A 16,569-nucleotide genomic window follows, 5' to 3' on the forward strand; every position below is an offset into this window, starting at 1 on the left:
ACGCTCACAGCCACCGTCATCGGAGTTACCATCGCCACCCCAGTTTTCGTCGTCTTCAGCCCAGTTGTAGTACCGGCGTCGCTCACCATCGGACTGGCGGTCACCGGAGTTCTGACGTCAGGAGCTATCGGAATAACGGCCTTGTCATCACTAACCTATATGAAGAACTGCTTTAGGAGAGCAGCTCTGAAGACCAGAGGCAGAGATTGAACTCAAAAAGCTGCTAGGACTTGATATTATGGGCCTGTGTTCATTGGGCTTTTCAAGGGCCATCAATAAATTTGTTCTTATATTTTCCAAAATTATTGGTTTTAGAGGTTGTTTACCTGCTCATTTACCTTATAGTTTTGGTTCGGTTCCATAGAGTGGATTGGGTTTTAAATTGAATTCTATTTTGATCTTATGTTTGGTTTGAAGAATTGATTTTTTAAGGACTCATAGTTGTTGAATGTTTTGGTGCAGATGATTAGAATAATTAAAAGACTCTCATAATATAGTGCAAAATGAAATATAACTGTTTTTTAATTATTTACAACGAAATTAGAACGAGAAAGACCCAAGATACAAAGGGTTTTTCAAACTTTTTTTACCAAATAAGATTCATCTTTTAACGATTTATATATCAAGGAATACACAAATTACCTCTTCAAATATTTGAAATCCTATAAATTGAAATCCTATAAACATAGGATTTTAAAATCTAACATGATAGTTGGTATTTTAGAGAATTTTGTATGTAATAATATTTTAAAATATAATAAAAATATTTATTTTATAATAATCAATCAATATAAAGGTAATTTAACGGAATTCAATTTCATTACAATTTCTATAAATCAAACATGAAAGGTTAATATCATTCAATTAAATGAGGAAAGCGACTCTTGCCCAGTAAAGACTTGTCGAGATTAAGACGCTCCCTTACAATCCGTTTTGATGATCAGAAATTGTTAATATCAGGACAGTAAGAATAATTTCTAGCAGTTAAGCACTTACGGGGTATAAGTATTTGGTTTTAGCAGATATAACATGGAATCATAACAACAAAAACTATGGAACGGTTTTTTTAAGGTTTATTAGTAAGAAAAAAATGTGCAACATCTATAAATAACCGTGATTTGTGGCTGGAGCTGGAGCTGGACTGTGCATGCAAATTCATTGGGCAGAAACCTAACTTTGCTGCCTCAATAAGACTGTATCATATGTTTTTATGTGCCAATTAAAAGCATCACAGTACAACAAACAACATATTTGGTCGATTGTAGATAGAGATCAGAAACTGGCCTTTTTTGTCTACACCGGAATTGGCTCCGGCAATGCCTCCGGCGGAGCTCCGCTGCTGCCGTTGAGAACGGTCACGTTCCCTTCAGAATCGACATCCACGATCACGGAATCGCCTTCCTTGATTTCACGTGCAAGCATCTTCTCCGCCATGCTGTCTTCCAGTAGCCTCATGATTGCACGTCTCAGCGGCCTTGCACCGTAGCTCGGGTTGTATCCTTCCTCCACGACCCGATCCCTGAATCGCTCGGTTACTTGAAGCTCGATTTCTTTAACCTTTAGCCTCTCAAAGACTTCCTTCAACATTATGTCAGCGATTTCTTTGACCTCAAGTTTGGTCAACTGTCGGAATACGATCATCTCGTCGAGTCTGTTCAAGAATTCCGGGCGGAAATATTGTTTCAGTTCCTCGGTGACCAGGCTCTTGATTCGGTTGTAGCTGCTGTCCTTCTCGTCATAGTCGAGGTCGAACCCAATCCTTCGGCCACCCTTCTCGATTACACTACTTCCGACGTTTGATGTCATGATTAGAAGCGTGTTCTTGAAGTCCACGGTTCTTCCTTTGCTGTCGGTCAATCTTCCGTCTTCGAGGATTTGAAGCATCATGTTGAAGACATCAGGGTGAGCTTTCTCGATTTCGTCGAATAGCACAACGGTGTAGGGACGGCGACGCACGGCCTCGGTCAATTGACCACCTTCGGTGTAACCAACGTAACCGGGAGGTGAACCGATGAGCTTTGAGACGGTGTGCCTCTCCATGAACTCACTCATGTCGAGCCGAATCATGGCTTCTTCTGACCCAAAATAGTAAGTAGCCAACGCTTTAGCAAGTTCAGACTTCCCGACACCGGTGGGTCCAGAAAAGATGAAACTGGCAATGGGGCGGTTGGGGTTCTTTAGTCCAACACGGGCACGACGAATGGCACGACTAATAGCTTTGACAGCTTCATCTTGACCGATGATTCGTGTGTGGAGAGTCTCTTCCATCTTGAGGAGGCGGTCGGATTCATCGGTCGAGACTTTCTCGACCGGTATACCTGTCCAAGACGAGACAATGTGTTGAATGTCTGCTTCCGTTACCATCGGGCCTTCCTCTCCCGCCTCTGTCTCGGCCTTGCTCATCTCTTTGTTCTTATCCACAAGAGCCGATATCTGAGTCTTGAGATCCATCTCTCGATCACGCAATTCCCCAGCCTGTCAAGAGTACAAGATTAGTAAAGTCAACCGTAAAGGAAAGAATTGTCCTCACGAAAACAGCACTCTACCCTTTTTGGGTAGAGGTCAGGTTTGTGTACGTCTCACCCACACACAGGGTCAAGTTTGCATACGTCTCATCCACAAACCCTACTTTCGAGTGGGATTTGCTGGGTTATGGGTTGATTGGTTGGTTTTTCATTAAGTCCTGTATGGATAAAGCTAGATTAATCTGTCTAAATAGAATGAGAGTTTTTATTTGGGAGGTTTTTTCATAGATGGAAGGAACATTTTTTAAACTAGGAGGGGCAGGTTTGAAAAAAACTTGGTTTTCCTCCCCCTAGAAGTTTACTAAATAAACCACTTTCTATATCATTAAGTCCCTACCAAACAATCATGTATAGCTGACCGAATAAGCCACGAGTCTCATTAAGCTCATTAAGCTGCTAACAAACTGACCTTTAGTTTGATTTGGTTTAACCGTAAAGAAAGAACACCGGTGCAAACATAGGATCAAGATAAAGATGAATGAGCCAACTTGATATTTTGGTAAATGATAAAGTACCTTTTCAAAGTCCTGGCCGCGAACTGCTTCATTCTTCTCTTTTGTTATCTGCCTAAGCTCTTTCTCAAGCTCTCTGGCTTCTTCCGGAAGCTGAAGTGCATATAGATCGTTAATGGACGGCCTACTAAGGTAAAGCCAGTAATATAATGGTACAAGGAAATACATACTTGTGCATGACGAAGTCGAACACGAGAACCAGCTTCATCAATTAAATCGATAGCTTTATCAGGAAGAAAACGGTCACTGCACCGGAGAACAAAAGCTTAAGAAAACGAAGAGATTACCAACACATCTTTTTCCCATGTTAATAAAGTGTCCACATTTCTATTTTAGTTTTGTCCCAAAATAAATGCATACTTTCCAAAGTAACATCAAATGAAGAAATTCATTACTCCTATTATTAAGGGTAAATTTATCATTTAGGGGCCGTTTACTAAACGCTTACCCGGTAAGTGCTTACCAGATCACTTTACCTTATCGGGTGAACATGACAAGGATTGAGAAGCTTACCCAGTAAGAGCGATGACAAGGGACGAGTTTCGTCCGGTAAGTGATAGTGACGACTCTTACCCGGTAAGCACTTACCGGATAAAATGTTACATATTACCCGATAAGTTAAGCGAAAGCGTTTAATCATTACCCTACAAGCACTTAATGGGTAAGAGTTAGGTAAACGGCCCCTTTAGTTAATTAAAAAGTGTAATAGTTACTCACTTCTATAATTGTACGAATTTCATTTGTTTTAGGATGGAGGGAGTATAATCAATGATAATCCGCAAGACATCAAAGATGGGGAGACACTAGATTCATATACCTTATGTACTGATATGACAACTGGGCAGCAGCTACAAGTGCTTCATCGGTGTAACGGAGTTTGTGGTGAATCTCATATCGTTCTCGAAGCCCTTTCAAAATCTGTATAGTCTCATCAACTGTCGGCTCAGGCACCTTTACAGGCTGGAATCGTCTCTCCAGTGCTGGGTCCTTCTCGATATGCTTCCGGTACTCATCAAGGGTCGTTGCCCCAATACACTGCACCAATTTTAACAAGTTTGTGATGAAGAAATAGGAAAAACAAAAAGAAAAAATGTATATATACCGCCAACATTTGTATTATAAGAAAGGTAAATCCATGATCATATAACTTGTGGAAATCGAAGCAGGCGTAACTTTTGTAAGATAGAAACTTCATTTTTGATTGATGATATCTAACTGTATGCACATCTATGTGTTATTATGCATCAATTATACTTGCATTGGGTTTCACTTGCCTGTAATTCACCTCTGGCAAGAGCAGGCTTCAAGATGTTAGCAGCATCAATAGCCCCCTCTGCTGCTCCTGCTCCAATTAATGTATGGACTTCATCAATAAAGAGAATAATTTCATCACTTTGCTTGATTTCCTCCATGAGCTTCTTTAGTCTCTCCTCAAACTCTCCACGATACTTTGTGCCAGCAACAAGCAGACCCATATCCAGAGTAATCACCTGAAAAACAAAAGCATAAATTACAAAGTCATTTGAATCACGAAGAAAGAAATCACGAAGGTGAAATATTGAACTTCTCTATTTACTAAAATCCATGGTGCATAACCCTTCTCCCAACATAAGACCTATGATATAGTTGCATATTACTCTGCTCAAAATATGCATAAACAGACATCAGGATGAATGTGGGTCCAGCAAGAAGAATATTTTGACTCTAAAATGGGTGTTGCTATATGCACCCTTATTTATGTCAGAACCAAGTCAAATCATGCACTGAAAATGTAAAAAGTAAGTCTTGATGTTGATGTTTGTGAGAAGAAAATTAGTAGATAGGGGTGCATTTAGCAAATATATAAGGATGCATTCTTAGCAATATATGGGGGTGCATTTAGCCTACCCCTTCTAAAATATTCACATATAGACTTCTATGGGCATTATGAATGACCTTTTTGACTTGCAAAATATTGTGATATTTTTTACTTGCAAAAAATTATGACACCAAACCATGCACTTGGAAGGTCAACTGCTAGGGTGCAGAGGGTGAAGCCCTTACTAGTTTAGTCTAAAATTTTTGACACCAACTACTGTCCCAAGTGAATCAGCATTACATGTTACTTACACTCTTGCCAATTTGAAACCGCACAATATAAATGACTTCATAAACTACAACCCACCTTCTTTCCCTCAATTGTTTCTGGAACATCACCAGTTGCAATTCTTTGGGCAAGACCTTCTGCAATCGCTGTCTTTCCAACACCAGGTTCTCCAATCAGGCAGGGATTGTTTTTTGTACGGCGTCCCAGAATTTGAGTAACTCTTTCAATTTGTGGCTGCCTTCCTACAACAGGATCCAGCTTACCCTACATTATGGAAGAAACTAATTGTTAATAAATAACAAATAAATAAAATTTGCTTAAAAGGTAAACCGCTTGCATAATGGACACAAGTTACCTCCTCCGCTAGCTTTGTCAAGTTGGTACCATATTCCTCCAGTGTTGGCATCTTGTTTCCGGAGCTTCCACCACCAACTCCAGCACCCACAGCTTCTGCACTCTCGCCAACCATTCTGATCACCTACTCAAGGAGTTTAAGATTGGACATAAGGATAAGCACACTCTTGGTACACGAAATTTACTAAGGATAAAAACGATGAAGATAAGTTAGTTAGTTCCCCGTCCCAAAATAAATGTCCATAATGAACGAAAAGGGCACACACTTGTAAGAATTGAAATTACAATTTTACCCTTAATGATATGAAAGTAACGGATTTCTAGTCTCATAATTGAGGACAGAATTGGAAAGTAGACGCTTATTTTTCAAAGTGGACACTTGTTCTGGAACAAGCTAAAATAGAAATAAGGCCACTAATTTTGGGACAGGTGGAGTACATATAGGTGCACTTGCCTGTGTGCGAATGTTATTTGGGTCTGCACCTAAATTCTCAAGAACGCGAGCTGCTACACCTTCCCCCTCACGAAGCAAACCAAGAAGCAAGTGCTCTGAACCAATGTAATTATGACCTGAAATTTTAAGCCATGGTAATAAATAAGTTCCCTTGATTTAGTTTTGTCACGGTTCAACAACATACATATTGTTTGGACAGATAAAGACACAAAGACAAGAAGATTACCAAGTTGCCGGGCCTCCTCTAGTGATAGTTCCAGTACACGCTTTGCACGAGGTGTAAATGGAATCTCTACAGCAACAAATCCACTACCCCTACCAATAATTTTTTCTACCTCAACACGTGCATCTTTCAAATTAATTCCCATTGACTTAAGCACCTTTGCTGCAATGCCAGTGCCCTCACCAATAAGACCTAATAAAATCTGCTCCGTACCCACAAAATTGTGACCAAGCCGTCTTGCCTCCTCTTGTGCAAGCATAATAACTTTGATAGCCTTCTCTGTGAAGCGCTCGAACATGGCCTTTGGCACAATTCGACTAGGTTTTGCTCTTCGGACAGAGGTGGCTGCTGCAACCTTTGAGTGGAAATCCTGGCCTCTCTTTACCAAGTTGTCTAAAGCATTTACTCCCCGCAAACCAGAGAAGGTCCTAACCCTCACTGAAGGAGCTTGTAAGCCCATCATCTTGACTGGTCTTTTTATACTACCAGATCGCTTTGAACGGACCTCGCTTTCACCGGAAACTGCAGAAGTAAAACTGGTGGATTGCACCAAAGCCCCAGCCATGATTGCAACCAAAGAATTCTGCAAACAATGGTTTCTACTGGTAATTACGATCCAGGTTTTTCTAGTAATTGCAATAATGAATATTGGGGGACAAACATGTTTGAGAAATATAAAAAACTAGTTGATGTAGCATGAACAAAATTGCAACAGTTCCTCTAAAGAAATAGCAGGAGGACAGAAGTAAATATATATGTTAAGAAAATGTACGTAATTTTGCATTAAAAGTATGTGGCACTACATGATTATAGAAATGGATTTCTCATACACAAGAATTTAATACCAGTATTTCTAAAAATAATATATCAGGTTTTGAATAAGCAGCCTGGTCATCGAGCTAAAAGGATTCTAGCTCGGCCTTTCTTCAAAGAATAGTTGTAATTTTGCTTACTTGTGGCCAATGACACAAGAAATTGGTTTTGACACCATAATTCAACTGGTTAGTCAAAAATAATAGAGGCCCATGCAATTTCAACTGGTTAGTCAAAAAGAAAATTTTGAGATTTACCAAGGGCAGCCAACTTAAAGTGAATCCAATGTCATTTTATAAGTAAAGTTAGCATATGAGTTTCTTCATCTACAAGGAATTCACCAAGCCATTCAGATTGAAGTTAAATATTCAAACAGGCATTCAGTGGCTTAATTTCACTTGGATGAAACAAGAAGATAAAATACCAGCGTGCATGCCATATAACACCATACAAACTTAAAAAAAAACAATGGAAATAAGCTTCCCTTCATGATTACAATAATGCATGAGATAGTGCTACTATGTCCAGGTTAGCATGTTTTATGACATTTTAATTGCAAAATTATATGTTTGGCTAATTAGTTATAATAAACCCAGCTGTCCACGGTATGTCTAGAAGTAGTCTAACGATAAGCATATTTACACCTTATAACCAGACAGCATAGTTCAAAAAGACTTGAGAAACAAGAAAACAAACAAATTCCAGAATTAAATGTTCATTTAAAAAACATCATTCCTACTTCCAGATTTCTTTCAAACAGTTTGTTTCATGGGCCATGCGACCTTAACATTTAGCCTTACAAATACTCATCCGGAACAGCAAAAACTTTAAAAGGCTAACGTATCAAAAACAACTCATCAATCGAAGTATCAAAACAATAAGCCACAGAAACTTAGCCATAAAAATAAGCTCCTAAACAAAAGCCTTTAATAGCTCATCAACATAATCACTAAACCAATAACTTTAAATACTAAAAGTTCAAATTAAGCACTGAAATGGTAAAATTATCAACCACGCGACTTCTTCGAGAAGCACAAATCAATTATTAATCCATAATCCATTCATATACAGCTAAAAAATCAACAGAAATCCAAATCCTTCCAACAAAGCAAAAAAAACATCACGGAAAACAACATAAACACATAATTCAGAGAAACTAACATCGAAACCCTAACATATTACCGAACATATACAAACAGATATGCGTATACACAATAGAAGACATAAACATTTTAGGTCTAGATTCTGTACCTAAATCACAGGAATTAGAATTAGGAGCGATGGAAGAGAGTCGTTTTCCGGTTAATCGGAAGCGAGAGAGAAGGGACCTGTGTGAAGGTCCGCCGGATTGAATAAATGTTGATGATAACAGGCGGTCGGTCTATATCTTCTTCGCATTGGTTATTTGTACACGCAACTCCATCGGGTTCCATGGACTCTCATCCACTGTAAAAAGAGGATAAAATCACTTGGATTGCTACCGTCACAGCGGTCTTCTGATAATGCTGCATCACGGACCGTTGGATTATTGATCGTTGACCATTCAAGACCAATAATATCAAAGATATTCCTTCTCAATTTTACCCAAATAAAACTAACTTTTACCAACATCAACATGATATGATATTATGTAATTGTTACTTAAAATTTTATACCATTTACTAATCAATTATATTTGATTTTAACTCTTTTTTTTTATATAAGTAAAAGTTGAATATACATATTTAGACTTGGGATCATGTGAGACCAACTTGTTTTCATAAGACCGGTGAGACCAACATTTTACACTTGAAACTTCACAGCAAAATGCTGTGAAGGTAACTTTTTAAAACCTTCACAGTGTTTTTGCTGTGAAGGTTCGACTTTTTTTAAATCTTTACAGTGTTTTTGCTATGAAGGTTACGTGTAAAAATGTGGTCTCACGGGTCTCACGAAAACAGGTTGGTCTCACGTGAACCCAACCCTACATATTTATGTTGACATTTTTACTGATCGGATTTGGATGCACTGAAACCATCGAACATTCAAATAATTGTTGATATGTGTTATACCAGTTAGAGATGGGATCACGTGAGACCAAAAAGTTTTTCATAAGACCTGTAAGTCCAATTCTCAAACGTTGGATTAGATATGCAATCTAAACATTCATAATCACAAAATTGCCACGAAACTTCTCAATAATAATAAAATTATCACCGTGCAACTTTAGACCATTAGATCATTAGCTTATAAAGTTGATCAATGAACATAAATTGGTTTTACGGGTCTCACGAAAAAAACCCTTTGGTCTCACGTGAACCCAACCCATACAAGCTATATCTATCTATATATACAAACATTCGAATATCAGTCGTATAATACAAGCATTCACTAAGGGGTTGTTCAGTTATGGCTTAATGGGCTGTATAGCCTATATGGCTTATTCGTTCAGCCATAAATAACTGTTCGTAAGACCTTTTGTTTTGAACCTCTCCATCTTCACATTCTTGAAAGATATACATTTGATACAGCTACTGAAAATTAATTCCTCTCATATATCTGTGCAAACAGAAACTGATGGAAGCATCGCTAAAAACACAAATTTGGTAGGAAGAAACTAATCATACTGGTAATGGCAAAATACATAAAAAAAAATGGCAAAAATTTATACCTCGAGAATATTAGGGACAACAAGAATCTCGGAGAAAACGAACAAGGAAGGATGTGACGTGGTTTCCACGATGACATTTGTGAGAGCTGATGATGAACCCTTAATGATGGACACGTGTGTTGACGAAGTGTTCGTTGTGCTCTGCTTGCTTTTGTTCAATATACATCCAACGATGACGATCTCTAAAGTGCAAGATCAAAACTTAGGAGAATTAGATTGTTGGCAATTATGGATAGCGTAAAATGCGTGAAATAGAAACCTACTTTTACAAATTTTCTTATTATAAAATTGTATTTTCAGTTTTTCTTATTATGACAATATACTTTAAAAAAAATTATTAGGCATCGTACTTTAAATAAATTTCATATTATAGCATTGGGTAACCTCTTAAATTAAATTAACCTATTATACTAGATTTCTTTGTCACCTCATCGTCTACGTAAGCTGTCCACATGTACGATAATACTGACATGGCATTTCTTATTATAGCATTGTACTTTCAAAATTATCTTATTATAACATCACTAATTTCTATTACAACATCGTACTTTTAAATTTAATATTTTTATCATTTAAATATTGTAAATTTAATCAAATATGTTTACTAAAAAGTACAATATCATAAATTAAACATGTTTACAAAAGATCACTATTTCACGAAAAAAAATGTATTCATAAAAAACCATTCGTTCATTGAGTTCATCGTAAATTTCATGGCTTACTTTGTAATACCAAAAACTAAACAAATGGAACATCTTAAAAAAAACTCATCTTTTCAAAATCCAAACGCCCTCTTTTTTAAGTTAAGCATTATATACAATTTAGGCGAAGGATCGTGTGAGAAGGAGATTTAAAGTGAGAAGCGTAAAAATGGATCTGAATTATTGATCACCTTTAATCTCAAACTCACACATGAATCGCGTTTGTTACGGAGATTGATCTTGTACATCTCGATGCATCTTATCCTAATATGCATCTAAAAGTGAAAATCCCTTCTTACGCTTCTCACCTTAAATCTCCTTCTCACTAGAACTCAACTCATTCGTATAAATACTTTAAAATTACAAGTTATTATGATCCATGTATAATTTATTAAAACTTCATTAACTACATAATCAAACGATAAACTTCATAGATTTAAGGGCCGTTTACCTAATTGCTTACCCGGTAAGCGCTTACTGATAAGAGTCAACACTATGTTTTATTTTGATGCATAAGATTTTAATATATCAAAACATATTGAATGCAATGATTTACTAGGTAAGAGTCGTCATCCTCACTTACCGAGTAAAACTCTCAATCCTTCTCATCGCTCTTACCCAGTAAGATTTTTAGCCCTTCTCATGTTCATCCGATGAGGAAATTTATCCAATAAGCACTTACCAAGTAAGTGTTTAGTATCGACCCCAAATTTGTTTTTTTGTTAAATTATTTTAATAAATAAATTATATTAAAAATAATATTCTTTCTATTTAATTTCATATCCATATTATTATATTTTTATTTTTTTAAAGAGGGTTTCAAAACCACAAAATTAAGATGTGACACACATCATTACACGAATATTTATAGCAAATGCATTATTTATTTATTATATTTGAAATTAAACTTATTTATTAATACGAATTGATTTTAATTTATTTTTTTCAGGTATAAAAAATGCATACGTAAACATTGAGGGTTCTGTGATATTATAAGCATCAGCTAAAAACAAAAACAAAAATCGAAATCAGCTAAAAAACTTAAAAATCTCTGGAAATTAACAGAAGAGCTTTGAAAATCTTTTGAAATGATAGAATTCAACTAAAAATACAACGGGCAATTTTACGAGTTTTTTTATCTACCTTAAAAGCATACCCGTTCGACAAAAAATATGAATCCACAATTAATAACTTCACGTAAAATGTCTATAGTGGTGATAAAGAAACTAACATAATGGGTATTATTATTAATTTTTTTTATTAACTTGGATATCTAACCCGTTATCCGAGTCGACTGATTCCAGGACGATCACTCGTTTTACGGGTAGTCTGAAATCACCGCATTTGAACATCCATAGCCACAAGAAGATTTTATTCTTTCTTGAATTCGAATTTGAAACTTCCATACACTTTTGACCTTTAGAGTCCAAGTTCAAACCAGTCAAATACTGTCCCTGTGATTCATAATGGGTATTATTGTATTATACATGATTTAGAGAATATGATATAAAAATATTAAAAGTTAGAAAATTATATAATTTTTAAATGAAGAGGTTTTTATCAAATTATTTAATAACAATATTCAAAACTCTAATTATATTATAATTTAATTTTTTTTTTAAATTAAAATTAATAATATTAAGGTTTGACACTTTTTGATTATTTAATAAATAAATATATAAACACTTTTTTAGTAGTTGATAATCAATTTTATTTCAATTAATATCAAATTAATTATTTTCGTTTGTTGATTTTTTTTATTAACCTGGATATCCAACCCGTTATGCGAGCTGACTAATTCTAGGACACCACCTACTTTGCAGGTAGCCTGGAGTCACCGCATTTGAACCTCCATAACCACAAGATGATTTTTATTCCTCATTTTAACCTTTGGATTTTGTTGATTTACTTCATTCTCTAATAGATTATCGTTATTTGGAATTGTAATAATCAAATAATCATTAGTGAATTAAAAACATCCCTAACTATTAAGAGTATTTTTTTTTATTAACATGGATATCCAATCCGCCATATGAGCCGACTAATTTCAAGATGACCACCTGCTTCGTAGTAGCCCAGAGTCACCGCATTTAAACCTCTGTTGCCACAAGAGGATTTTTAATCCTCCTTGGATTTGAACCTGAGACCTTCAGACACTTTTAAGCTTTGGAGCCCAAGCTCAAACCAATCTATATCAATTATGTTTTAAATATTATTTATCTTTTTTAAAAATATGAAATTTTTAGATATTTCATCTTTGTACATTTCGACCATCTCTCTTCTTTTCTCTAATTTTAGCATACGGTATAACATAACTGTTAGAGCAAAAATATACAGTATAACATAACAAAATTGGATATCGGGTTCATGCCAACAAGAGTTGTAGGTTCGATCAAGTGAATAATTCCAAGCTATCAGTTTGATCAACCGAATTAAAAATCAGTATCTAGATATCTGGTTAAGTAAGTCGTGAACTTATATTAATCGAACACAAAATTGAAACAATAATCTTCACAAAAACTAGATTTCAGTTTAAATTTTAACATAAAACCTGATTACAGCTTTGTTTCCAATACAATATGTTTTGAAATTATTTATTATAATCAAATTCAATACAAATTAGATAATTGAATCTAAAATCCTAAAATAAAATCAAGTTTAAAATTCATGGGCCCAAATATGTATGACCTCAAAATCCTCCAAAGTCCAAAAGCCATTCTAATGATTGTAGGAGGAATTCCCAATGATGATGGAGACTTATAGCAGGCCATACATATATATATATATATATATATATATGAGTTTACGTGAGACCAGTCTGTTTTCATGAAACCCTTAAGACCATTTTTTTACACTTGAAACTTCATAACAAAATGTTGTGAAGGTAAAAAAAATTGAACTTTCACAGCAAAAACACTGTGAATGTTACCTTCACAACATTTTGCTGTGAAGTTTCAAGTGTAAAAAAATAGTCTCACGGGTCTCACAAAAACATGTTGGTCTTCCGTGATCTCAATTATATGAATGTATATATGTGTGTGTGTGCACACGTGCGTGTGCATATATGTTTATATTATGCACACGATATTATATATGTATGTATAAAGAGAGGTTGTAGGAAATATATGTTTTGGTATATACATACAAGTATTTGAATTTGTTTCCTGATTTCTATATACGTGTGAATGTTATGTGTATGTACATACCGTACAGATGAACGGTTACTAAAATGTTTCTCAGTTTTTCATTTTTTTATGATTTTCCTCTAAACCTATATATATACACACATATATATGTGTGTGTTTTGGAATTTCTTTTTTGTAATCATGCACAGAAATACAATAGAAAATGTCTGAAGAGACTTTGACCCTCTTGAAAGTTCATTGCTGAATGCTGATAAATGAGTAAAACAAATTATAAGCAGGAAACTATAAATAAAATGCAATATATATATATATATATATATATACACACACATATAATCCCTTAAACAACACATATATGTAACTTGAAGTTGGTACAAAACCAGTACCAACTATAACATAAAATTTTGCATACCAATTATAATCGGTTGATACTCAATATTGAGAAAAGAAAACTTGGTACCATACCAATTTCACTGCCAATCCCCAATGAAGCTTATTGTAGATCACTTTTTTTCTTGTACAATTACAAGCTTGTCTTCGCATGTGGGTCCCACTTTTTTTTATAAAAAAGAAAACTGAACAAAATAAGCTCCACCATTGTGACAATTATAAAGCCATTTCTTTGTGAAGATCAAAGTCAACGTATGGTCAACATCAAACTACGTATCAAACCATACACTGAAAACCCGTATACGTGTGTAAATGCATATATATATATATATATATATATATATATATACACATCAAAATAAATACTATGCCTTCGAGAGTTTTGATATTCCCGATAGCGACACGAGCCCATCCGGATGAGGAATAACCAAAATCAAGAATCATAAATGCCACTAGACCCATAGTAACAAGACATTAACATATGTACGATGAATAAGTACAAAATAGTCGGGGACGAGAAAGGAAGTAGAAACCAGTTCAAACCTTAAATATGTCAGAAGATGATGCATTTAAAAAACTTTATCATAAGATATCCTAAATAATCCATGAATTACTAGGGTGGCAAAAATTTCCCCTTTCGAGTGTGGTTCTGTGGTTCTTTTTGAAAAACAATCAGTAACAAAGTATCTGTAAAATGATAGAAAAGATCCCCCTCCCCAACTTTTTAACAGATTTTTCTAAATGTCTGGCATTCAGACATACTTAAGATCAAGTCTTTAGTTAAATGACCTTTTTGTCAACTATTTAATTAAATTCATGACCTTCTGACATATTATCAAACTGCTTAACATAAGAATGCCTAGAAAGAAACTGCTAATTTAGTTATATAACCTTAAATGAGATTTTCATTAAAATCCACATCCTTCTGATGAATATGAAGACTTCTTTTTCTTTAATAGATCAGGAAATCATAAATTTAATTAAAAACTCATTTAAAGTCATATCTTAAATGACCCTACAAACTTGTCAAAAGGTCATGGATTTAAACAACAATTGTCAGAAAGATATGGATTTAAAAAACATTTATGAGGAGGTCATTTACCTAAATAACCCTTTTGAGTGCGTTTATTACCCAGATAGGACAGAACAAAACATGATAGAACAGATATGACAGAAATGGTACAATGATAAGTTGTTTATATATTTTATATATCTTCATTAGTTTAATGTAATTTATTAAATTGTAAATTTTATAACAATATATATTATTAAAAAGTTCTCGTCAATACGATAAAATGACACCAAAAATAGTTTCCAAATTTTATTTTATACATTTTATATTCTTTTATATTATCAATATTTAATAAATTGCATAAATTAATCAATATACAGAAAACATATAAAAATACTATTTTGAAGTCAGTAATGCAAAAGTTTAAAAAGAATAAAATACAATAAATATAAATTTAAAGAATAGGTAAAATGTAAAAAGGGAGACGTATTTGATGTTTTAGAAGAGAATTAAGTTTTGTTTTAAGGGTGTAAGATAAAATATATGTTTGTTTCACTTTGTTCCATAGGGTGGGGGTGGAACACGTCTGCTCCACCTTATTCTTGTCTGTTCCACATAAAAATTCATGTCTGTTCCACATAAAAATTCCTGTCAAACATGAAACAATGATCCTTATTTTATTCTATCTTATTCAGTATATCAAACACACCCTATAAAATCACATCTGTCTAACAGATGTGCCTCATAATCTATGAGAAGGACATTCATTTAAATATCACCATTCTCTTAAGACTCTTTAACTAGATGACAAGTGAGCAAATTCAAAAACTACCACTACATTTATACCAATCTTCATATCCAACAATTCTATTTTCCTCTTGAAAGATGCTCATGGCCTCCTCATCAACTCTTTTCCTTTCCATTTCTTTCTTCATCACACAAGTTTTTTCCCTCAATTTGGTCATAAAATCAACACTTATGTACCCATTAACTTGTTCTAACTACAATCATACATGTGATTCCTATCTGTACCACATTTCTAAAGGCCATAAACCCGAAGAAATAGCTTCGTTCTACTCCGTTAACGCCTCTAGAATCATGCCCATGAAACACAATTCGGATATTGATTATCTAGTTTCGGTTAAATGTCGTTGTGAGCAAGATGATAGTGGCCACGGATACTATTTGTATAATTCAGTTTATGAACGGAAACCAGGAGAAAGTGTTGAGTATATATCTGATGAGTATTATAGCGGGCAAGTATGGAAGTTTGGTGGAGAAGATGAAGAAGAACTTACCGTACGTCTTGTTTGTGGGTGTATAGAAAACGAAGCTCAAGAAGTTGTCACGTACACGATCCAATCCAAAGACACGTTGATCGGTATTTCTGATCTTCTATCTGCAAAAGAGGCTGAGGTTGAGAATCTGAACAAGATTTTGACTAAAGATCCGAATTATATGGATGTCGGGTGGGTGCTTTTTGTACCACGAGAGAAAAACCAGATCGAAGCCTCGAGATCGAAATCGAAGAGAAGTGAGTAATCATTTCATCTAGTTATTTGATTCTATTCTGTTTCATTAGTCCTTGATGCATTTTCTGTTTACTGTATCTGTTGCTTGTTCACACTATCACTTGTAGCTTGCTCGCTTGTTTCTTTTACTTTATGTTTTGCAAGTCGGCCGTCTTCACATAAACATCCCCT

General features: G+C 34.9%; 2 protein-coding genes across 2 annotated transcripts in view; one reads left to right on the top strand and one right to left on the bottom strand.

Annotated features, from left to right (window-relative positions):
- Positions 1–1,038: 1,038 nt before the first annotated feature.
- Positions 1,039–8,388, bottom strand: LOC112514015 (ATP-dependent Clp protease ATP-binding subunit ClpA homolog CD4B, chloroplastic). The gene is made up of 10 exons (XM_025120291.1): positions 8,219–8,388; positions 6,158–6,737; positions 5,932–6,047; positions 5,479–5,601; positions 5,202–5,387; positions 4,312–4,527; positions 3,855–4,072; positions 3,208–3,283; positions 3,041–3,130; positions 1,039–2,475 (listed from the first exon to the last, which is right to left on the bottom strand). The coding sequence occupies exons 2-10, from the start codon at positions 6,717–6,719 to the stop codon at positions 1,294–1,296; spliced, it is 2,769 nt and encodes a 922-aa protein (XP_024976059.1). The 5' UTR covers positions 6,720–6,737; positions 8,219–8,388; the 3' UTR covers positions 1,039–1,293.
- Positions 8,389–15,751: 7,363 nt separating this feature from the next.
- Positions 15,752–16,569, top strand: part of LOC112514000 (lysM domain receptor-like kinase 3) — a 7,230-nt gene continuing 6,412 nt past the window's right edge. The window contains exon 1 of the mRNA XM_025120273.1: positions 15,752–16,400. Coding sequence (XP_024976041.1) covers positions 15,752–16,400 — 649 coding nt within the window. The remainder of the gene's footprint in view (positions 16,401–16,569) is intronic.

Source organism: Cynara cardunculus (assembly GCF_001531365.2).
Source record: "Cynara cardunculus var. scolymus isolate 2C chromosome LG 6, CcrdV1, whole genome shotgun sequence".
Lineage (NCBI taxonomy): Eukaryota > Viridiplantae > Streptophyta > Magnoliopsida > Asterales > Asteraceae > Cynara > Cynara cardunculus.

Coding starts and splice junctions, on each gene's coding strand:
- LOC112514015 (XM_025120291.1), bottom strand. CDS start 6,719: ATGGCTGGGGCTTTGGTGCAATCCACCAGTTTTACTTCTGCAGTTTCC. Junction 5,388..5,478: donor TGACAAAGCTAGCGGAGGAG/GTAACTTGTGTC, acceptor TCCATAATGTAG/GGTAAGCTGGATCCTGTTGT. Junction 3,131..3,207: donor TTCGACTTCGTCATGCACAA/GTATGTATTTCC, acceptor TATGCACTTCAG/CTTCCGGAAGAAGCCAGAGA.